At 41.8% G+C, this 24,922-nt stretch overlaps 1 protein-coding gene across 6 annotated transcripts in view; it reads left to right on the forward strand.

Moving 5' to 3' along the window:
• The window catches only part of EPB41L3 (erythrocyte membrane protein band 4.1-like 3), a 167,218-nt gene that overhangs the window by 105,091 nt on the left and 37,205 nt on the right, over positions 1-24,922 (forward strand). For 4 of the 6 annotated variants that reach the window (XM_015420232.1, XM_015420226.1, XM_015420231.1 and 1 more), the window contains exons 10-12: positions 4,167-4,264; positions 11,826-12,001; positions 16,841-17,058. In XM_015420232.1, the coding sequence (XP_015275718.1) occupies positions 4,167-4,264; positions 11,826-12,001; positions 16,841-17,058 (492 nt within the window). The remainder of the gene's footprint in view (positions 1-4,166; positions 4,265-11,825; positions 12,002-16,840; positions 17,059-24,922) is intronic. The other 2 variants (XM_015420228.1, XM_015420230.1) reach the window with 1 other exon arrangement.

A 24,922-nucleotide genomic window follows, 5' to 3' on the forward strand; every position in this document is an offset into this window, starting at 1 on the left:
CTTCAGCAGGTATAATGTTTCAGAATTCCTCTCATTTACCTTTCTATCATACCTATAAAGTAGGTCAGGTTCCAGATTATTGACGTCCAAGGATACCCAATGATGTCCCGACTAAACTGGGAGTTGTATATTGGTCTACTAATCCCTTCAGATCCTAGTGCACCACAATGTCTAAAGCAGTGTGAACTTTATAATGGTGGTTGCTCAATTTTTCAGTAATATGAGAGATGTATTGATACATTAATCTACTCCAGTGGTAGTCACTCCAGGGCCTGCAGAGAGCTGCATCATCATCATCAACAACAACAGCAACATATTTATTCCTATCCCTGGCATGAGTCCTGAACCTCAGGGAGGCTCGCAGCTTACCCATTCACAACAGCAGCAGTTTCATGACTGAAACCACTTGCCAACCACATAGGGTTGCCAGGTCCAACTCAGGAAATACCTGGGGATTTGGGGAGTGGAGCCTGGAGACTTTGGGGGTGGAGCCTGGAGAGTTAACCATTCCCTAAAAATAAATAAATAAAAATACAGCAGTGCAGTTCCCCTGAATACAGTCTTCATTTCCGTGTTCTCTTTTTTTGCCTTCAAAGGGTTCCCCAGCAGCTGCGCTTCCACTAAATGAAAGTGTAATTTGTCATACCCCTGCAAGTCCCTTGTCAGGCTGTGGTAGCATTTCCAAGCATAGCTTGGAAAGAGCAAGTTTGGTGTAGTGGTTAAGTGTGCAGACTGTAATCTGGGAAAACCGGGTTTGATTCACCACTCCTCATTTGCAGCTGTTGAATGACCTTGGGCATGCCATAGTTCTGTCAGAGCTATCCTTGAAAGAGCAGATCTTGAAAGAACTCTCTCACCCCACCTACCTGACAGGGTGTCTGTTGTGGGGAGGGGAAGGGAAAGGAGTTTGTAAGCTGCTCTGAGACTCCGAGTGAAGGGCGGGGTATAAATCCAATCTCCTCCTCCTCCTCCTCCTCCTCCTCCTCTTCTTCTTCTTTATTAAGGGACACACAAACATACTCACCAAAGCAGCCAAAATAAACAATAAATCCTTTCCCAGACACAAACAGTTTGCAAGCCCACACTTTTGTGATCTTACTGGAGCTATGGTATAAATCACTTTACTCAAGGGAGTTGCTGAATGTAACAATCTGATTTATTTCAACCATCTTCTTCAGACTAACACAGAAAAATGAAATTAAGTAAGAGCAGTCTATGGTGGGGGTGTCAAACCTAAGGTCCACAGGCTGGAACTGGCCCACTGAGGACTTCAGTCAGGCCCACGGCTCTCTTCTTCACCCCCACCCCCTGCCCTGCCTGTCCTCACCCTTCCAAGGGAGATCAGGGCTGCCGAACTTCCCAGCTGGCTGGGCCTTGTCTTTGCTGGTTTCTTTTCCAGCAGAAGCTCATCTGGGCTAAAGCACAAAAAAAGTTGCAAAGAAAATGTGGAATGGATTTTTCTTTAAGGTCTCTGGGCCCAGACAGACTACTCGGGGACTGGAATGACAGCCCCCAGAGTGGAATGATGGTCCCTGGGAGTAGCAGCTGCATTCTGGGAATGGAATTCCACTCTGGGGGCTGTCATTCCAGTCCCCGAGTAGTCTGTCTGGGCCCCGAAACCTTAATGGAAAATCAATTCTGCATTTTCATTGCAATTTTTTTAAGCTGCGATGTATTTCAATGGAGTGTTCAGTTTCCAGTGTTTGTATACCAGTTGAAGTTGTCTGCTTGCAAATAAAGGGCTGATGTTTTGAGCCAGCTTGTCTCTACTGAATGGACCTGAGAACAGGTGCCTGAGTGAATCAAGTAACCTTTTCTATTCTTATTACAAATAATTTGTGCTCTCATACACACACACACACACACACACACATGTACACCTTAAAAGCCATTAACCCAATTAAATATACCTTTCTTGTCAAATAGTTGTGAATTTTATATGCTAGGTTTTTAGCTTTAGGAGACATTTTAATTTCTCAGTTATCTAAAATCTTAACACACTACTGTTGAAAGATTGCCCTCTGGTGGTATGAGAGGGATCATAGCAAATAGTGTGAAACCGCTGGGCTTCTTCTTTTTGCCATCAAGTCACAGCTGACTTGTGGTGACCCCATGGGATTTTCAAGGCAAGAGGTAGTCAGAAGTGGTTTACCATTGCCTGCCTCTGTGTCATGGCCCTAGTATTCCTCAGTGGTCTCCCATCCAGGAACTGACCAAGGTTGATCTTGCTTAGCTTCTGAGATCTCATGAGAGATCGGGCTAGTCTGCACTATCCAGGTCAGAGCTGTAGTAGACACTGAAAAAGTAGGTCACTGCATCCGTTGTCAAGTTCACATCTGCTTAAATTACTACAGTTCTTTCATTTCCAATAAACAGTTACTTCTTCTGCCAATAATTTAAAAACAGTAAATATTTGGGAGAAGTCCTCCTCTAGACATTTTATGTTTTTAAATAACTGAATCTAATTTTTTTAATGGAGGAGCACTCAGTAATGCCAGCCCCCACTTGCAGTTTGAATGGTGCAGGGAGCATTTATCATCTCAGTGAGAATTAGGCCTCACAAGATGTCATTAGGGGCTAAATTACAAGGCTGCAGAAAAAGCCTGCATTGCTCACAGAGCATGCCACAATGGTGATGTTCGCCTATCACCTTCTTCAGGATTCAACTTTCAGTGTGTGTTTTAAGTGTCAAGTTTTCCCTGAGACTGAATTGACAGAACTGACAGTGAGAATATGCCTTAGTTCCAGGGCTTTTTTCCCTGGGGGAACGAGTCAGAACAGAGTTCTGGAACCTCTTTGACAAAATTCTTTTAAAAATGTTTAAAAGTTCATGAGTTTTCAATGGACAGACTGAAAACTTAATTTCCCTCTTGAGAGTTCCAGCACCTCTTTTTCAAAAAAGGAAGAAGAAGCCCTGCTTAGTTTTATGAAAACCAGGGAGAACTGTGTTTCCATCAAGAAGAACCTCCTCCAGCTGCATACATCTCACTCTCCACTCATGTTTGTCCTGGGGTCCTCTGTCCCCCACTTTAGGAGGCATTTGGGACTGCGGCAGGATGGAGGAGGCAAGGAAATTTTGGGACAGTATTCAAGCCACTTCTACTACACAAAGACTTCCCAACTAGGTATATGAACAAAAGGGACAGCATCTAATTAGAAATCCCAGATATATGCACGATGTATCATCCTGTCATCATTCGCTTTTTGTTAGAACACATTACGAAGCAGAGATTCCCCACCTCCCAGAGCTGGGAGAAGAGAGAATGGGCTTTTCTCACAGCACTTCTTGTACTCAACAGATGGCACCAAATACCCTTCATTGTGAGATACATCTTTCATTGTGAGATACATGCTGAATTTGCTCGTATGGGTAGCTTGAAAGGAGATGCCGGCGGGGTAGTAGTGTGTATCTTGCGTGATGGTTGTGGTGGCGTGCAGTAGTACTAAAATGAAGGGGGGAAAGCACTGTAAAGTACAGATATCCCAAAAATAAAGGATTTTCACTTTGAATTGGAACGTAGGCAAATACCTTCAGCTTTCCCAAAACTTTCATTTTGATTGAGGTGCTAAAACAGGTCGTATTTGTTAAATGTAGATTTAATGGATTTTAAAATAGTTTCTGCCTGAAATGAAACTAGAAATTCTCAACAAAATGTACAGTACAAAAACAGGTGTGCTTTCTTTTGATTTTAACAAGATGTTATGCTGTGGCATTTGTATTTCCAAATAATTTTTTATACATGTGTTATGCTTGCCCATAACAGGATGAACTTTGAATGTTATGACTTAAAATACTGTTAATTGGATACAAACATTCAAGCCATTAGGCGATCCCAAGTAAAAGTTGTCTGTTCTTACCTTAATGCTGTCCTTTGTGTGACCTTAATGGAATGATACAGTCCATCAGGAATGTTCTTACATCTGACCCAGAAGTCGATCTCTCACAAGGGGCCAAATCAAAGTTTCAAGGGCAACTATAAAAACAGAATTCCCTGTTAATTGCTTAAGTTGGCAAACTAAACAGTGGTCTCCCAGTCAGATTTATGTCATTTGTTTGTACAAATGTGAATACCTCTTTAGAGTGATGACTGAAATAACAATCTCAGGCATTATGTATTTGATATACCTTGCATTGCAAATAAATGAATGTTCTTTTTCTCCCCTAGTTTGAGCAGTTTGAAAGCACTATTGGTTTTAAATTACCAAATCATCGTGCTGCAAAACGTCTGTGGAAAGTTTGTGTTGAACATCATACGTTTTTCAGGTACAATATTTTTTAATGGTTTCATTAAAAATGAGACACATAGAAATAAGCATCAACTGTACTATAAGCATAACTGTACCAAACCACCCCTGGTGTACTTTCTATATACTGATTGGTGGGAATTCTTTGCCACTTGTTAAAAATAAGTAGATTTAGTACACATACAAGTGCTAAATTTTTCTGAGAGCATTTTAATTACACTATCGCCACCTTGTGATTTATGTATAGAATTGAATTTTAATCTTTTGTCATATTATGTTACAATCTTTTAAATTGTTATAGTTACATAGAATCATAAGTTGGAAGGGACCTCCAGGGTCATCTAGTCCAAACTCCTACACAATGCTGGAAAGTCACAAATACCTCTCTCTCCCCTGCACAATCCAGGAAATTCACAAATACCTCCCACACACACACACCTCCAGTGACCACTGTTCCACACACAGAAGATGACAAAAAACCTCCAGGATCTCCAGCCATTCCAGAGTGGAATGACAGTCCCCAGAAATAGAATTCGTATTTTGTGAATGGAATGATAGCTCCCCAAGTGGAATGATGGCCCCTGGGACAAGCAGAAATGTTCAGGGGCTGGAATGAGTGGAATGGGGGCTGCTGAAAGTAGGAGAAGTCTACTGGCACTGGAATGACAGCCCCGAGAATAGAATGATGGCCCCTGGGAACAGCAGAAGTGTTTTGGCACTAAAATGACAGCCTCTGCAACTGGAATGATAGCTCTTGGGAGTATCTTGTGGGAGACTGGAATGACAGCCGCCAGAGTAGAATGACAGCCACTGGTAGTAGAAATCTTCTGAGATAGGAGTGTCATTCCACTCAGGGGGCTGTCATTCCAGCTCCAGAACACTTATGCTACTCCCTGGGGTAGTCATTCCACTCTGGGAGCTGTCATTCCAGTCTCAGAACACCTCTGCTCTTAGCCAGACCGGAAGTGGGGAGATGCCATTCCTGTCTCAGACTTCTACTACTCCCAGTGTCTCTCAATCCACTTTGGGGGCTGTTATTCCCATATCTGACTCTGCTACTACTCCCAATGGCTATCATTCCACTCTGGGGGATGTAATTCCAGTCCCAGAACACTTCTGCAACTCCCAGGGGCCTTCATTCAAGTGGGGGGAGGCTTTCATTCCAATCCCAGAACACTTCTACTACTCCCAGTGGCTTTGATTCCACTTTGGGGGCTGTTATTCTAGTTCCAGAACAGTTTTGTTACTCCCAGGGGCTGTCATTCCAATCTGGGGCCTGTCATGTCAGCCCCTAAACACTTCTGCTACTCCCAAGGGCCATCATTTCAGTTCAGGGGGCTGTCCTTATGCTCCCAGAACACTTCTACTACTCCCAGTGGCTTTGATTCCACTTTGGGGGCTGTTATTCTAGTTCCAGAACAGTTTTGTTACTCCCAGGGGCTGTCATTCCACTTCCAGAATACTTCTGCTACTCCCAAGGGCCATCATTTCAGTTCAGGGGGCTGTCCTTATGCTCCCAGAACACTTCTATTGCTCCCCAAGGCTGTCATTCCGTTCCAGGTGCTGTCATTCCAGCCCCAGAATTCTTCTGCTACTCCCAGGGGCCATAATTCCACTTGGGGGCTGTCAATCCCCTGCTAGAATGCTTCTGCCATTCCCAGGGGCTGTCATTCCACTTGGAGGGCTGTTATTCCAGTCCCAGAGCAGTTTATATGGGATTTCCAGTTCCCTTCCCTCTGTGCCTCTAACTAACGCATGTGCAGCACATTTGCTGCCAACAGAAAACAATGGCTGCGTGTGAGCTTGGAGGTATATATCATTCTGCTCCCATAAAGCAGAATGGGAGCTCTCTTATTAGCAGCCAGTGTTGCCTGTCAAGCTTCAGAGGGACACTATTGGTGTTTCTAGGGCTGCAGAAGTCCCCCCCCCAATTGCTTTGATGATAATAATTGATTGGTGCCAGCATGTCTGCCACGAACACTGCCGACACACCCCACCACGAGATGCCCAAACCTCCAAAAACCACATGGAAGATCATGGGGGGGTCATGAGGCAAGTTCACATGGACCTCAGCTCACAAACCACAATTTTAGGTGCAAATTTAGGGTTGTGGGTAGCTTTGTGCTGATCCCTAATCACTAGTGATGCTGTTGTTCCTGCTATCACTGCTTTGATAGAAAAGGAAGATTGTTGGCAGCAAAGAAAACATAAATTACCTGTATATGAGATGACCGAAGTACAGACAAAAAGTTTCAGTAGCTGCAAACATTGAAGAGAAACACATGGTACAACTTGGCAGTACTCTGAATGTAAACAAGTCAATATAGATGGTGCGAAGATTAAGCATGTGAGAGATAACATTAGTTATTAAAATTGATTTTTATGTGCCACATTAGGGAGCATGATTTCACAATGAAAGTGGATTTAATGGCAAATGTCATGTTTATTGATTTTTTATTTATTTAAGTCATTTGTGCCCTACCTCTCTCCCCAAAGCAGCTTACATTGTTCTCCTCTCCTCCATTTTATCTACACAACAACCCTGTGAGGTAGGTTAGGCTGAGGGAGTGTGACTGGCCAAAGGTCACCCAGCGAGCTTCGATGGCACAAGCAGAAACTAGAACCCGGGTCTCACAGGTACTAGTCTGACACTCTTAACCACTACACCACACATGTTTCTCCTAAGACGAGAGGAGGATAGTGCTTGCAGGGGTCAAGGAGCTCAGGCAAATGCATTACTTCTTTGTGGTCTCTGTGCATCACACTGATGGGCTTTGCGCCTGCATGGAAGCCAATCTCAGAAAATTCTAGCGTTACAAAAAGGTATGAAAATTTCATCTCCTGCGGCCAGAGGATGGGCTGGAACAAAACTGCTGTGGGTCTGGCCTCTACACAGGTGGGGGGAAGCTGCACCCTTCCCCTCAGCCCTCCTCCTCTCCTACTTAGCTCCCCCCCCCCCCCAGCCCTGCTGCACTTTCCTCCTATTGCTCATTTTGTCCCCATGGACTGCTTCACCAAAGTAAACTAGCTGTGCTACACTGAGCACTAACTGACCTGCTCTTGGACCCAACTCACTAACTTGCTGCCCCTGACTTTTTCCTCTTCAGAACTAATCTGCAGTTGCCTTTTTTCACAGTCCACACCACTTAACTTTTTTTTATTTGTACAACTACACCTAGGCTGGAAATGTGGCAAACATTTTTGTAACTACACCTGAGATGGAACTATGAAACTCTTTCTAGAAACTTCAGTTATTTATTTTATTTTTCGTAACCTACAAGCAAAACCTATTTCTTCCCAAAAATTAAATTAGTCCCTAGCATGTCTGAAAATTTGATTTTAATTTTTGGAAGATTAAAAATTCAGCTTAAACCCAATTTTTAAACCACCTGGCTTCAATCACTTTGAAGCACAGGTCAGCCTAATAATTTTTTTAAAAAGTATGCCTTATACTCCAATTATTATAATTTTTTTAAGTGGCTAATCATTATTTTAGAAACCTAACAAAAGCTTATTTTTTGGAATAACTCTGATTATAGAAGGACAGCTGTAAACCCAGAACCGTAAGAACGCCAAAGGATAAACTTTTTTTTAAAAAAAAAACAGTAACGACCTTGAAAATCCCCTTTAAAAGTTAAAATGCAAAGCAGTTAAAAATTCTAAAACAAACCAAGAGAAAAGACCTCAGCAACATATCCCAAGCCTTTTAAACCCAAAACATCACAAAACCAAATCAAATAAAACTATTTTTAGAAGAATCAGAAAGAAATCATCCCACACATACACTACAACCCATCAGACAAAAATAAAAAATAGAGAAAAACTTGAAATAATAATAGTTTAAATAATATTTTTAAATGAAAGGCAAACCAGTCCTGGCACAAAACAAGGTCTTCCCAGGAAGGCAGTGCAGTTAATCCGAGGCACAGACAGACCAGAGCAGCCGGAGGGATAACTCTCCAAAAATCTCATTCTGCAATAGGATTCAAGCAGCCAGGCCTGCTTGTTATCCTCTTTGTCCATAGTCATAAAGACTATGAGACAACCGTCATGATTGGGCAGACAGGTAGAGCTCCTCTAATGTGTGATCCCATTTGCCTGAGAGAGATGCCTCTCCTCCCCTTGTTGCCCAGGAAACCTATTAAAGGGGGGGGGGGAGGCCTGGGATCCTTCAAATGCTGGAAATATTTTTGGAAGTATTCAGGACCCAGATACCAGTATTCCCAAGAATCCTGAATATCATCTGGTTACCAGACTATATCTTACTGGTATTTTATGGGGACATATTGAGACCAGATATATACGAGTGCAAATCCGTAAAAGCAGACTCCAGTCACGCCAGGCCCAGTCTTGGACTCTGATAGCCATCCACCAGTAGCCCTTTAGCCAGTGAAAAGTCTCAATGAGATTGACGGAGGTTCTTGGGACAAGCCCTCCTCCCACTCTCCCATCTCTAGAAAAATGTATAACCTCTATAGGTTGCCAACAAGAATGTGCATTCTTATACACTGACTGACTCTGTCATTGTTATTTATTTATTTATTGGATTTTTACCCCGCCCTTCCAGCAGAGCCGGCTCAGGGTGGCTTACTCAATCAGTATAAAACACTGCAATGTGACATTGTTGAAACTGCTCTGGGCAAAACACAGCACGCATCCCACTCTGCCCCCCACTGCAGGAAACTTAATAACTTTGGTAGGAACCTCTGATGCTATGACATCTGTGATTCCCAGCTACCAAGCCTGCTTCTTATGGTACCAGCTTTTTCTGTGGGAGAAAATCTTCCTGGCCCATTAGTTACAACTGATGGCCCTTACATTTAGGGGCAAAAGCTCTTTGAATTACAAAGCAACAAATCCTCACTACCATGTTGCTGAAACTGGGAGGAGGCAAATGACCTCTGCCCTAGCTCTCTGTCACTATACCTAGTTATGGTCTTCTGCTCTGGCCCCAGATGTCAGAGTTAGAACTGAAGACCTTCCTTTTGACAAGGAAGGTCTGTTCAGACCAAGACTGACAACTTTCTAAAAAGTAGACTGCCACACAGTCTATGGGCCTTGCCACATTTTCATCCAAACTGCAGTCCACCAGGCACTGGCACTAATTAGTAGAATGTCAAACAGCCCTTCAAGTTGTACCCTGATCAGGGTTCTAACCCACAATCATGTCATCCTACATGAAGATCACATTCATCTTCTCCTTCCAAACAGTCCTCCAGCATCAAGATGGGATTTTCAGATTCAGGCTGACTTCCCCCACCCCCTTCCATCTCCAGAAGTTGACACTTACATGTGTGGGAAGTCATAACTTCCACTGCTCACTGTAGTCACACTTAGCTATGCCATAAAACACAACAGTATCACCCATCATTGTCTTCGGATCTATCCCCTTCTGCTGCCGTATTTCTCAAGCAAAGAATCCCTACGCCTTAAGCAAGCAGTAAACCCTATTCCTTGGTCTTAGAGAGGTCAATGATTCTATTCCCGATACTTCACCATGCCCAAGGGGGATGGATGCCTCCATCCCATTCTGGACCTCAGAGGTGCCAACCACTTCATTGCTACTACTACCTCATGCTGCTGCTTAACTTATTAGTTTTAAGCAAATTACTAAAATATAGGAAAAGCTAGACCAAATTTGAATGGCTGTGAAAATCTGTCACAGATGCATAAAATTTCACAGCTAAAAGAGTGATAGGTCTGCTATTATCGCCTAATAAAAGAGGTATGCCTCTATATGATCTATATTTTGGAGGCAAGGAAGAATTAAAAGATTTCTAGGCTCAGAAAAGTAATCACATTCAAAGGTCACATGGTACAGAGTGTCTACGCTACTACCTGCACCACAGTTGCATAGTCTATCAGAGTAAATCTTGAGATATCTCACTTGGAAAACTCTAGATGGTAGGGCATTAAGGTGCACTAACATAAAGGCATGCCTATAGTGAGGAACAATCAACCTCTTTATTACACCTTGCAAGTTCAGGATTACACTTTCCTCCATACTTCTTCTATTATGGGGGGTGGGTCTAAGGGATGCTTACTTCCAAACTGTAGTCAGGCCTCAACATCAGGTTTGCAGTGGCCAAGAGCCATTTCAGTACAAACTGTTGCCCTTCAGCCTCATCATTGCCCCAAGTTTCTTTACCAAATGCACGGCAGGGGTTGCCGCTCACTTGAGGTGCTGTGGCAGAACAGTCTTCTCATACATCGCTGACTGGCTGACTGCTGAAGCATCTAGAAGACAGTCTTCATCTCCATGGCTGCGAGTCTACAGAAAGAAGTGACACTTCATGTGATCTGAGACTCCTTTTCTTTATGATGGCCTTCCTAATCTCCCTCTGCTCAGCAGGGCAGTCATGTGAATTGACCATTATCAGGGCTGACCTTTTTTCCTTCCATTTCCATTGGATCAAGGTAATACTACACCCTGGCATCTCCTTGATACCTACGGTTATTTCTGATTTTCATTTGAATCAGGATATCATTCTGCCTAGCTTCTTCCAGACACCCACTACTGATACAGAGAGGATCCTGCACTTGTTTGGCATCAGGAGGGCACTGACCTTTTACATCGTCCACACCTTTTCCTTCTGTTCACATGTATGGCTTTTCATATCCTGTGGCAGCAACCACAAAGACTAACCTGACAGAGGCCCTGCAGATGGATCTCACATAATAGTGAGTTGAGTTGGAGTGAGTTGAGTTGGATCATTCTGTCAGCATTCTGTCAGATCCATAGCAGTATCCCATTCTTTCATCAAGGGAATACCACTTCCTGAATTCTATTGAACATCCACATGGGCTTTTCCCATCACCTTTGTGCAGCACTGTACAATAAACATTAGAGCACTCGGGGGTGCTTCCCTTGGGTGAACTGTTCTTTAGACCATCTTCTCCTAAGCAGTGCCTGCACCCAGCTCCAGGTAGGCAAGCTTGCTAATCTACACCCATCAGTGTGATACACATCCAGAAAGTAAAGATAGGTTGCCTACCTGTAACTGTTGTTCTTGGAGTGGTCATCTGTGCATTCACACAACTCTCTCTCCTTCCCTGCTGCAGGTAATATGCATGTTAGCAGTGTCCACAAAGGTGGAAGGTAGTGAGTGGAGAGGTGCGGCTCCTCCCCTCCGGGCATGCATGGTGTATCTCTATGCTGGGAGAGGGAGGGGACTTTCACACCATTTTGTAGCTATAGATGTTTCTGAGATCAGCTTCTGTCATGCACAAAACCCATAAATGAGAATGCACAGATGACCACTCTAAGAACAACAGTTACAGGTAAGCAACCTGTCTTTCTCATTAATCACAGTCAGGTGCTTATCCGTTAAATTTCATTTTTGTGTTTGCTGTGAAGAGCCAACTGTTTTTGTTCAGGACAATAGCTGACATAGTTCCATTAGACTTCAAAGTATTCAGCCAATTCTTACATAGTACAGTACTAACTAAAAATATCATAATACTGAGGCCTACATCCATATCTTTTCTATTGTAGAATATGGGCTTAAATACACAAAACTTCATTTTAATGCAAAATTAGTTACAAATTCATGCTATTAATTTGCTTTGATACATTCTAGGCTCTTGCTACCCGAAGCCCCTCCCAAAAAATTCCTTACGCTGGGTTCCAAGTTTCGTTACAGTGGGAGGACACAGGCCCAAACGAGGAGAGCCAGTGCATTGATAGACCGCCCAGCACCTTATTTTGAGCGTTCTTCAAGCAAACGCTATACTATGTCTCGCAGCCTAGATGGGGGTAAGATGCTCTTAGTGGAGTTTTTTTTTCCCTTTTGTATTTTATCTCTTTGTTTCTTAAGGAACAATCTTGTTACAGAATAGATTTAAGCCTCTTGTTATCTCGTGTCTCCTGAGCTATTGCCAGATGACATTTGTAAGTATAAGCATGATTTTTCATTTACTATAGAAAGATTAGATAAAGAAACTAAATAAATATTAGAGTATTGTCTTTCCTGGGTTTTTTCAGTGGCAATCCTGAAAAACTGCAGAAAGAGAAATAACAGCACTTCCATTCCCTTGACAACCTGTTCCCTCAGATGCTTTCTTTGGGACCCTTTATTTTCTTTCCAGTTTTTCATGGTCCCCCAGCTAAAGTGGTTTGGCGCTATGTGGTCAGACAGGAATTCCTGTCTAAATCTAAACCATGCACTCATGTTCCTAACCAAAAGGCTGTATTCAGCATGTATAACCATTGCTGTCAGAACCTCACTAGTTTAGGTTGCATCTTGTTGCCTGTGAACTTTACAAGGGCAGGTAGGGAAGTAAGGTTTTCATGTTGGTTTACTAGCAGCTGCCCACTTCATGGCTTTGCTTGCATGCATACAGTTTTTTATGAAATTAAATTGATTTGTGTTGTTTTGTAATATAAATAAAGCCCTTTAAAACTAACCAAGCCTGATGCTAAGAAATATAAACTTATCTAACCAGTTTTAAATACAATAGTGCTTTAATTGCATGCAGATAATGGCATATGATTGTTTCCTGTGAAGCTCTAATTTAGACACCTGTACTTCTTAAAATTAAGGTGACTGAGTGGATTTCAAGAATGTTGAATGTAGCAGATGCTGAAGAGCACAGAAAGTCAACCAACCAACCCCCCATACCATTGATGTTCCGTATAGATTAGTACTAATACACATTGCTCCTTGGTGCAACTGATAATATGGATGGTTATCACTTGTTAATAGTGATCCTTCGAGTTGTAAAATTATTAAATTCCTGCTGGTTACCAAGCAACTCCTGACCTTACTGCATGAATCTTGGGAGTACAAATAGTTCTGGGTGTTATTTTTCTTCTGATTCAGTTGTAATAGCAGGTCTGCCTTGTGATGGCAGAAAGACAGGATATAAATTTTGTAAAATAAAAGTCAGTCTCTGCAAAATGTTTCAGTATAAACTGTAGCATAAATGCAATTAATATTGTGCTGCCATGTTGTAGTACTGCTAGGATAAACAGCATGGACCCTTGTTGATACAATGCTCTGATTCACCCACTGTTAGTGTTTTGCTGTCTTCTAATGAACTGCCCTTAGCTCTGTGTTAGGAGGAGATGTATTGTTACCTAGTAAATGTGATAGTTGCCATCTTAGTAGCATAATCAATGGACAAAGCATAATGGTCCCTGTGGAGAAACGCCATTTTATGTATATGTTTAAGTTGGTGTGGGCCATATAGGAGGGGACCATCAAACCTGAGGTAGACCTTGACCTAGTCTCCTTCTCATTCCTCCCCCCTCCTGTCTCCAACCAGTAGTCTGAGGGCAGCTCCCTAGAGAGGACAGGAAGTCCATCAAGGTTGTGAGGAGATCTGCCCCAGAATGCTGCAGGAGGGAGAGCCACTTCCTGGGCGGGAAGGGCTGTTGGATATAGTGGAGCTTTTGGGCGGGAAGCCAGTCTATCAGAATTGAGGTTGGTCTGTCAGAAGTCTGAAGCCAGTCAGGCTGTCGGCTGGAGTCTGCAGGAGGCAGAGGCCATGTTGGGAGTTGTGCTAACCTAACCTTCTCCAGTGAAAGCAAGTCATGTGCCTGCCTTGCAGACCATCTAGACAGGGTATGTGTAGAGAAGGGAGAGATGGAGAGATTTTGTCACCTTTATTTTGATTCTTCAGTTCACTGTTAATATGCCTGTATATAGTTGAGTGGTTTCAAAATAAATCCTTTTACTGTTGACATTGAGAAGTTCCTCTGTACCGCATAGTTCCCCCAGCCACTTGGACACGCTAGGAGTGGGTTGGGGACTCCCTGAGGAGAACAAGGGCAAAACGGCCAGGGGAGCCCTGTTCCTAGTGACATCAGAGGGAGGTTAGGAGGCTGTCCCACCTAACCAGAGCCCAAGACAGGGACAGTGGTGGCAGCAAAACCCGGAGGCAGTGGTCAGGCAAAGGAGGGGTGGGCAGAGCGGGGTCTGCCAGCTGACGCGGGCCCATTCCGCCACAGTCCCAAGCAAGTGATGTGTTGTGTTGTATGTATGTATAGGTGATGTCATGTTCTTATGGGCAGGCCATAAGCCTGGGATAAATGATTGGAGGATTTAGTGAGGAGAGATGATGGAGGAAAAGATAGTCTAGTAAATTTTGATAGATGTGAATTTGAAGTATACACATCTTTCAACTTCAGAAAACAAACCCTGCAGAGGTAGTTGTAGTTGGCAGCAGTAGTAGTAGTTGTAGTAGTAGTCATTTATTGTGTTGACTCAAGTGTGAATAAGTAGTATGGAGCTCTTTTCATAGGAAACTGTTTGAGGTTTCAGAGTTCTGAATACATTAACTTGCAAAATCACTGTGAACGAAGCATACATAAAGAGGGGGTTGGAATTAAACATCAAATAAGTTTACACTACAGTGTTTATCTTGCATACCCTGACACCTGTGAATATAGGTTATTCAAGTGTGCATTGATTTTGGAATTAATCAAATATAAAATTACCAGTCACTAGGGCGCCACGGTGTAACATCTGGCTTTCATCTAGTTATTTCTATCTTGCTTTTCTTCCAAGGAGCTCAGAGTGAAAGTTGATCCCACAAAAACTTTGTTAAGACATAGAGAAATACAAAGTACAATGGAGAACTAAAGCTGGCTTTTCCATGTTCAAACACAGTCTAGCCGTTACACACTTTTCCACACCAAAAAGTGTAGTCCTAATGGTTTCAGCATCATATGTCGGCTACTTGGAAGAATGCATATAATTGCTACCATTGCTGCTTTTAAAGTCGGTGCTCAGTTTGCCACTGATGTGCATGTGCTTCCTTAAAATTGAATAATAGTCTGTAGTATAATTCTACAAGAGGCAATATGTTTTCATTGCATCTGGTTTGGATGTAAAGAAGGTGTTCCAGTTCATTGGAAAGAAAAAAATAAAGATTTGGAGCACTGAGTATGTAAAAACTAACTTATAGAACCTTAGTTGAGCCTGGTACCCAGGAGCATCCATTGAGAGTTAGTTTCTCAGGAAATCTGGGGCTCATTTAGAGCTACAAATAGTAAATTAATATTTTTAGTGCAAAATGATTAGTGAGGAATGATTGCGGATGGTCACATCTGGGTTAACTGGCTAGTCAGAGGAATTTGGTGGGCCTGCACCATGTAATCCAAGTAGATTGATTACAAACCTTTCAATCAACTATAAAAGAGTTCCCAGTTAATTGGGTAGCAGATGTTAAATTTGTAATTATTTTTAATTCAAGTATTTTTAAAAACTGCAGATTTGAAGCTACTGTTTCTATAGGAGGGTTTTCTCCTGTGTGAGAAAGGGACAATGCCTCTTCCCACTGAGGAATCACATATACACAGGGCTTTTTTTGTAGAAAAAGCCCAGCAGGAACTCATTAGCGTAATATGCCACACCCAACAACAGAAACTCATTAGCATATTATGCCACACCCCGACATAGCAGCTCACTAGCATATTAGGCCACACCCCACGTTACCAGAAGTGTGCTCATCCAGCCACACCCACCTTTTGCTTCTTATTCTGTTTACCTTGTTTGTTGTCAAAACCCAGGGCTTTTTTGTAGCAGGAACCCTTTGCATGTTAGGCCACACACCCCTAATGTAGCCAATCCTAATGAGTTTCTGCTGTTGGGTGTGGCCTATTATGCTAATGAGTTCCTGCTGGGCGTGGCCAACTCGGGAGCCAGCCGGAACTCCATTCCTGTGCGTTCCTGCCCCAAAATAGCCCTGCATATACATTACAGAATTCTTCCTTTAGAAATATTTATGCAGATATATAGTTATATGATTTATTGACTTAAGATGAATTATTGACTCATACAAATAATCAGTTAAGCATTTTTTAATTGGGTGGCAGCTCTTTTTATATGTATGGCTTTTCTCAAATATGTCTATGAAATGTCACCAGGAGAACTGACATACTAAGTTGTCATGATTACAGTGGAATGTGTACACAGTCGGGCTTGCCAAAGTGAAGAGAAAAGGTGACACATAATAAACAACAATTATCCATTTGGCTCTCTCATTATCAAATGTATTAATTTTGGAATATCAGTGTCACTTGATTACATGTTGCTTATGTATTTAATATTGTAGAGATGTAAATTATTATTTAATGAAATGATACTTTTTACAGGTTCTTGAAATTGTTTTTTTACATATTCAGGTTTCTCCTTAGAGAACCTTCTTTGGATCTCTGTATTGTTGTTTTTAGGTTCACAATATTCTCCAGCTTCATTTTGTTTGGATTGCCTTTGGTTACATTATAGCTAAAATACTAAGCCTTTTGTTGTTGTTTATGACTCTAGAGCAATATTGATTGTTCCTTGCATTCTCTTATACAAGGAACATTGTGTAATGCATTCAGCAGTTTATATCTATAAGTATTCTGAATAAATGTTATGGAGCATCTGCATGTGTGCAAATACATACAAATCCTCAATATTGTGCATACTCGTGTAAATTAATTTAACCCCCTAGCAAATTTAATTAGCATTTATACATGTTTCTGCATGTTTTTGAAACATGTCATCTCTTTGGCAAGTTCTCATAATCCATTACTTATTTTAGTTAGCTTTACAGAGAATACTTTATTTCAGGTTTTACCTCTTTAAATTATATTTGCTTTTAGCATCAGTGAATGAAAACCATGAAATGTACATGAAGGATTCTATGTCTGCTGCAGAGGTTGGTACTGGCCAGTATGCCACAACAAAGGGCATCTCTCAAACCAACTTGATAACCACTGTGACTCCAGAGAAAAAGGCAGAAGAAGAGAAGGATGAGGAACAGAGTAAAAAAAAGAAAGAGGAAGTCACTCCGGTCTCAGCAGTACGACATGATACCAAGGTACGGTTTTCAAGCCTCTATTTAACTTAGTCAGCTAAAGAATTTTAGAAATTATTCAATAACTGGGAAAGAAAGAAACAACAGTGAGAAAAACCAAAGTATATATGCATGCTCCTTGGTGAATATAGTTGTGTTTGTGTGCTATCACATTTCCCTTGTACCAGTTTGAACAAGGGAATTTGTAACATTTGTCTTGTTTTATGGGGAAACACTTGTTAACATGTAGATGGCATTGTGATTAAGAGTTGAAGTGTCTTCTACATTTTACTTGTTTCTTACAAAGATAAGAAAGGAATTGTCAGATAAACAAGTAATTTTTAAAGTCTGCTCGTTATTATTTTATTCTGATAATTTTGTTCCAATAACTATTGGGTTAGATCTTATTTTCCTGACTGGACAGGGTGTTTGTTTCCTTTTGATTAACTTTAGAATCAGTGTTACTGCCATTTCTGTAAACCACAGTACATAAGTATAGTTCTGACATCCATCACATTCCACTTTTCTGCCATATAAATATAGACTTATGTTAATGTTGTTCTTTACTCTGCAGTAAATTAGCACTATCAATTTCACACATGCTATTCAGTTATAAGGCTAAAAGTAAAGAATAACATTTGCAGTTGCAAACTACACTGAAGGAAATATCTGTCTTATCTCTGTTGGCATAGCTGCATTTGGGGTGTGTTTGTGTGTGTTTACGTTTTTCTAGTACATCAGAGCAGATTGCAAATTGCAAATATTGCTAAAGAGTAATATTTGGAAATACACATTATTATCTTAAAGTTTTTTTGATCTTCAAAATTTCTTTCTGATAAGCAATATAGATATGTTGGTTTAAAAAAAAAAAAAGATTTCCTGCTAGAGATGCCTGGAATATGTTTTTTACATGCAGGGAAATGTAAATTAAAGTGATTTTAAATAGTTTAAAAATACATTTTAATATCCTTTCTAATATGATGTATATACCATTTTAAGTAACAGGATTGTGAATTCGATCCTGAAAGGTAGGAATTATAATGGAGTTCTGCTTGTGAAATGAGGCTTTCCCACTTTCCTGTTCTTTTTGCAACCCCCTGCTCCCAGCTGAGGGGTTGGGGAATTTCTTGAATGCTGTAAGATAGGAAGCAGAGTTCTGCTAGAGGAATGGAGCTTTACCAACAACTCCATCCTACTGTAGCTTCCTGTACCCTTGAAAAGGAACACCAGGTGGTTGGGGGACCCAACCTTTCCTTTCCTCTGGCTATGTTGCCACAGAAAGGGCTGCAGCTGAAGAGGGAATCATGGACATGTACAGTCTTGGTAGTACAAGAAGCTGACTAGATTTCAGTTTATAATTTAAGTTTATATCTCATTAAAGAAATCTAACCATGCAGGGAAATGAGAGTAGAAAAAATGTAAAAGCCAAGCTTTCATATAATCCATTTCAAACCTTAACCCACTGATCTTTTTGTGTGTGTAAAAGCAGACTGTAAAAATCTGTACATAGGAATCTACCAAACTAATTGTCAGTGCCGTCAGTTCTCAAAATGCCAGGTCACCTCTAATAGGCAGAAGAATAGACTGGATTTAGTCCACAGTCCTCCAAGCGAATACTTGAAAGCTAATAACACCATCAGTCTTCTGCCGCATACTCGCAAGAACAACTGCATGCAGTCGTGTACTGGATGGTGGGAGGTTTTCCCTCAGTGTGCCAGTTGTGCATCCATTTAAGGAGACAGTAAATATGCTGATTTTTTTAAACGGAACTGGATTCTACTCACCAGTTTGTTTGTTTATATCTTATTATATTACATTTTAGGTTACAATTTATTTTACTTTAAATTATTGTATTTTGGTTAGCTATAACAGTGAATGTTTCTGGGAACTGAAATGTTTTAGAAGATTATTAGGGCTTCTTGTTTCTCAGTGAAGGTATTGGAGATCCATGATCTGATTGCCCATGTCTTTACATAGACAGCAGCTGCATGGGATTAACCCATTTTGCCTCGCCTGTTTTCCTGTGGTAAATCACCCCATTTATGGCTCTGTTGCTTCCCCGACTGAATACCCATATGTTTTCTCTACCAGGGCAAATAGTACCTTTGAGAATTGCATGAGTGGGGAGTTAACCGCCACTCTCCCTGTGCCATGTAACCACCCTCCTCTCCCCCCAGTAGCTGCTGTTTATAGACATTAAAAGGCATGGGAAATATACATGGATTGCCACTTCTTCATGCAGTTGCATCTTGAGAAGATTAGACAACTTTCTCTGAAACAGCAGATAAATTTCTCCAGAAGTCATCTTGATCAAAGTTCACCATGACTGAAGTTTTGTAATGCAGAGACCCCCAGACTGTTGCATTCTAAAGTCCACACTTAGATCATGTGTGGTTATGGGCACTGCTCTGTGTAAACTGAGTAGTCTTTAGATCATGCATGAGAATTGTCTGTATCCCAAAGAGGTTAAGAGGACAAATATGGGTTTTTAAGCAGACAAATCAATGTGAGTAGGACCCCTTGATTTGTAAGGGGTTATATAAACTGAATGTATTAAGTACTTGGTTTTGTGATATCTCAGAAAATCAATTGGAATAAAAATTGTAAAGTCTATTTACGAGGCACAAGCATATAGACACTGAGTCAGTTTTGTTACTTACATGCACAATAATTCTTGGTAATAAACATGTTTTCAGAATCTAGTAATATGATTTGAATACTGCATATGTGTTCAACCACAGTCCAATCACAAACCAGTACAGCCAACCAGTAGCAGAATGGTACAAGAAAACTGAAGACAATCTAAATACATGAATTTATCAAATTGGCTATAATATGTGCCCTAAATAACCACTTCTGTAGGATTATCTGTATCACCCAACCATATCTGTAGCACACATTTGCCCTCAAATCTGCTAATGCTACACATTACATCATGCTAACTCACATCATTTCCAAATTTTATTTGATTATCAATTTTGTTTAACACCTAGTTATTTCCGAGCTTAAAGAATGGATACTGTATAACAACCCAGTGTTCACGTCTATTGCACAAGCTCCATTTATGATATTTGAGAGAGGCTTATAAAATTAGAGGGGTCTGAGAACTTTAGTGGCTTTAAAAAAGGATTAGTCAGAATGGCTAAGGAATGGCCATCACTATAATTCTATATCTGAAGCATCTCAGAAGTATCTGGGAAATTGGTATTGGAAATAAAATCTTGGATTACACAGATTTTGACTTGATCCAGCAAGGCAATTTTATCCAGCAGAAGCTGTTCCACTAAAAAGTAGTATCATGTCCATTTTGTATCTGATTCTCTGAAATCAACACACAAAATGATTTCACTTAGCAAATACACCCCTTTCTTGTTTTGCATTTAGAATGGAATATGCACAGTATGAACATTCCATTTCAGAATATTCGTTATCCATGTTGATGAGCTTTCTAAACTCATTTAGAACTAGCATGATTACTAGCCCAGTTAACATTTAACAGGGCCAAACTAGTCTATACTCATCAGATCTCGGAATTTAAGCAGGGTCAGCCCTAGTTAATATTTGGATGGCTGACCACCTAAGAGGTACAGGGTCATGAAGTAGAGGCAGACAATGGCAAACCACCTCTGAATGTCTCTTGCCTGGAAAACTCTACTAGGTTGCCATAAGCTGGCTGTGATTTGACAGCACTTCCCACCTCTACTGAATGATGCCAAGAGTAAGGTCCAAATGTTGCTACACTGTAACAGGTCTAAGGTGATGTTCACTGCTTTAGTTGTTTTTGAGGATTGTGTTCTAACTTGAAAAGATGAATGATAAGACATAGTTTTAATAAGCTATCGCTCTCTTAATTATCTGTAGACCATTTAGTAACATGGGTTTGAATCGTAACTGTATTCACAGAATGGAGCTTTCCTGCCTTTCTATTCTTGCCTTTTGCATCTTCACAAAATCCACTCTTGAGAGTTAGGAGACACTAAGAATGCTATAGGACATTGCACAACCATCTGTAGTGGAGAGAAGGAATTATCACAATTAGAGGAAGCTATTATTTTAACCTACACATACTGTAACCTGTGCTGGAAAAAGGCAAGTATATTAAAGGCAGTATACACACATTGGCTAGTTAGTTGATTTGTCTGCAGGGAAACATTTAGCACTTACATGGAAAGTCTTGCCTTTCCATGACATCACTGGACACTCAAAGAACATATGACATTCTGTGATTTTTTAAAAAAATCTTTACTAAGAGTCCTCATAGATCATACTTACATTACAGACTAACATCAGATTTGGACTTAAACTATCATTTCCCCCCTAACTTCTGGCAATTATAATGTAATGAGGTGGTAAGAATTCTCTGTCAGAGATCTGTATCTACCTACCATGAATAACAATTCCCAGGGTTCCCTGGGAAGTAGGCATGGGTTTGGAGGATCAGGAACATACTTCAGGGTCAAACAGTCTATCCTTGATTCACACACACTGTCTCCTTTGTTTCCTAATTTCTTCTAACCACAGTATACTACCGTATTATATCTGAATCAAGCAAACTGCTTAGCACTAACCTATCCAAACTGTGATTTGAAATCATGGTGTGAAGTGAGTTTCTAAATCATGCTTGGAGTCAGAACTAGTCATCAATGCCCAATGCAACAAAGTTAGAGTCCAATGGCACCCTTAAGACCAAGGTGCCATTGGACTCTAACTTTGTTGTATTGCTTCAGTCCAACATGGCTGCTTACCTTGATCAATGCCCAATGCAGACATTGTGATAAACTGTGTTTCATGATTGTGTCTTTTGTGCAGTCCCACATGGAAAATGTGCATGTGTAGACCAACTGTGGATGTTCGAAAAGCTTCTGACAATGTGAGGTGCTGTCCCACTATCCAGTGTGGTGTCTCGCACAAACTCCCTATAAAAGGGTTATCCTTATCCACCACTGTAGAAGGATGTCTGTCTTCTGTCTGATTCCTGACAGTTGCAAGGCAAGAAGAAACAGTTGTGGAACTGATCATCTCCATAAGTTGTTATGGCAACCTGTGGATTTCCTTTCTCCAGCCTTATGGCTTCAAAGGTCCTATTTTAAAAATATTTTAAAGCTGTGTAACCAAGATGGCTTATGACTGTTTCCTGTTTTGCCTCAGTGAGACTCATGACACCTCAAGGTGTCCCCACTGCAAGCAGTTGATTCTGAAAGCTTGCAATGGCTGCGGTCACATGCACCAGTTGAAGCGGAGTTGCAAGATCACACAGCCCTTTGAAGCTGCAAGTGCAGCCCATCAGTGTGTGATCAGACGCAACTGTGGGTGAGTAGGGTTTTTTTGCTGTTTGTTTCCTTTGTGCATAAACAAGGAATTGCACCTCTGCACTGAGGGCCCCCTATGGAGTATGCGATGATGCGCATACCGCAAAGGGGGGGGGGAACACGGCATAGAGTTGGGATGGCCTGATCAGACCATCCCAACAGAATGAGAGCTTGCTTGAGTGATCAGACAGGGGAAAGTCCACCCATGGCCCACCTTATCCAGATAACACCAGACTTTCCCCAGTGTCTTTTAACTCCGCGTCCGTGACGGAGCAGCACAGGTTGCCGACGACTGCGGGACGCTTCCCAGATGTTGCTGTCTGATCACTCCCTTTAGATCCATCAGGCATTCGAACCTATGTCGGATCTAAAGGAGTGTGTGATTGCAGCCAATGAAAGGGTTTCCTGGCTTAAAGCCAACTGTGGTAAAGCACAATGAAAATAACAGACACAACCCCAGCTCCAACAGGAGAAAAAGGCTCTGATAGGACTTTATGCTCCTGCTTGGTTCCACCAGTTCCAACTGTGCCCCTGGCTCCAGTTCCAATACCAGTGTCAGTTCTATCAGCTCCAATGTCAGTTCCAAGATCATAACTTTCTCTTTGGAGTCAGCCAAAAAAGCCAAGATGGCTAAAGCCATTGTGAGTATTATACCAGGCATAAACATCAGAAACTAGAAATGTCCCATTTGGCCCTGCCCACTTTCAAATACACTTGGTGGGCATCAAGAAAGGTGTTGGTGGGCACCATGGTGCCCACAGACATCACACTGGGGACCACTGCCCTTGAGTTCAGAAGCATGCCATGTTTTGTTCTTCTTACCATCCCTCCTGCCTCTCCACCCTTGTTATTTCAAAAGGTCAGTTCATTCTTTGCAAAGGGAGCCACAGAGGAAGTTCTGTCTGAGGCTGAAAAGGGGTTTTTCTCCTGACATTTCATAATGGAGAAAAGAATTGGGAAGCTAATGTCCAATTCAGGACCTTTGTTTTCTGAGCAAGTTTGTTGTTGCAAAAAGGTTCCATATGGTTTCTCTTAGAGATATAAGTCTCTTTCAAGTGTTGCTCTTTGGTTCACAACTGTAGATCTTCAAGAGGCTTACTTTCATATCTCAATGAAAAAGGGTTTTGGAAAAGTCTTTTGTTTTCATTGTGGAACCAGATGTACCAATATACCATTCTTCTGTTAGGCCTCTCCTCTGCTTCAAAGGTAATGCAGTGTTATTTGCCCACCTCAGGGAGAGAGAGTAATAGCAACATCTTTTGGACGATTGGTTAATTACATCCCTATCCAAGGACACTGTCTGCCCATATTTCTGTTATTTTGGACATCCTCCAAGGCTAAGGTCTTCAGTTAAACCTGGTGCTTTCTGCCACTCAACATATAATCCTTTATGATCTCAATGACCCTGATAATCCCCTTTGCCAGACAAAGTCTCAGGCCACTACAGAACTGCTTTGTAAGAGTGTTCACTCCACTTCAGCACAGCCCCCACAAACACTTTTCTGTTCCCAGAATGGTTTTCAAAGCATTGATTTTGGTGTCTGTGACAGACCGTTTCTACCAACTAGGGGAAACCCACACCCACTCTTATGATTTTGGGGAACCAGGTTTATTTTAAACTGTAAACTTTCCCCTCAGTTACATGGAGATCACTGAGGCAGGAGCTGTATGTCAATAACAAAGTATGGCCCCGGTCACACGTAGCATTAGGCACACTAGAGAGACGGAAGATAGGCGGATTTTCCGGGCTCGGAAACATCTGGGAAGCGTAGAGCTCCCGTGGCGAACACGAGGCTTCCCGCCGAAGATGCGTGGTTAAAAACTAGTACCTCGGAGGTACTAGTTTCCGGTAACCACGGGGCAAGGGCAGGCGTCTGATCACGTTTCCGGTGGTAGTTCCGGCGCCCGCCCATGCCCCCTCGTATAAAGGTTGGTTATTTTTTCAACTGTCCATGCGATGCACACAAGCACCCAACGGGGCATGCGCACACTTTGTGTCCAGAAAAAAACCCACCCGTTTGCCACACCGCTTCTTTGCCGCGATGCAGGATTGTGGTGTGCTCGGCACCTCCCCCCTACCACGGGACCTCCACGGTACGTCTGCTGGCGCAACTGCGCGTTATTTTGCCCCGGGGCAAACAGCCACGCTCCCCCCCCCCCGCGCGCATTTGTGTGCCCGCGGCCAAGGTTTATTATTTACAGGTTGGTTTTAAAGAACAGCAGCACAGGTCTCCAAATTGTCACAGAAGAAACCTTGCTGAGGCACGTAAGTTTAAGATAGTTATAGCTTCAGAGTGTAGTTTGAATTCTCTTTTATGCTTACAGGTACAAACAGGCTTTCACTAACCACTAAGTTGGATCCGTTCACACACACAGGATTCCACCCACACCATGCTGCCCTTTCCCAAGAGTCAGACTAAATAGTACAAGGTCTTCATCAGCTCTCAGCAAGATGCTGTGATATGGGATGGGACATCAGCCATCTTCATTGCCCCTAATTGGCTATGGCAGAGCTCTAGCCTGCATGGCCAGGTTTCTTGCCTAGTCTACTATAGCAGGGATAAACCCCACAGTTTGCA

This window comes from Gekko japonicus, unplaced genomic scaffold (genome assembly GCF_001447785.1).
Source record: "Gekko japonicus isolate JY-2015 unplaced genomic scaffold, Gekko_japonicus_V1.1 scaffold209, whole genome shotgun sequence".
Classification (NCBI taxonomy): Eukaryota; Metazoa; Chordata; class Lepidosauria; order Squamata; family Gekkonidae; genus Gekko; species Gekko japonicus.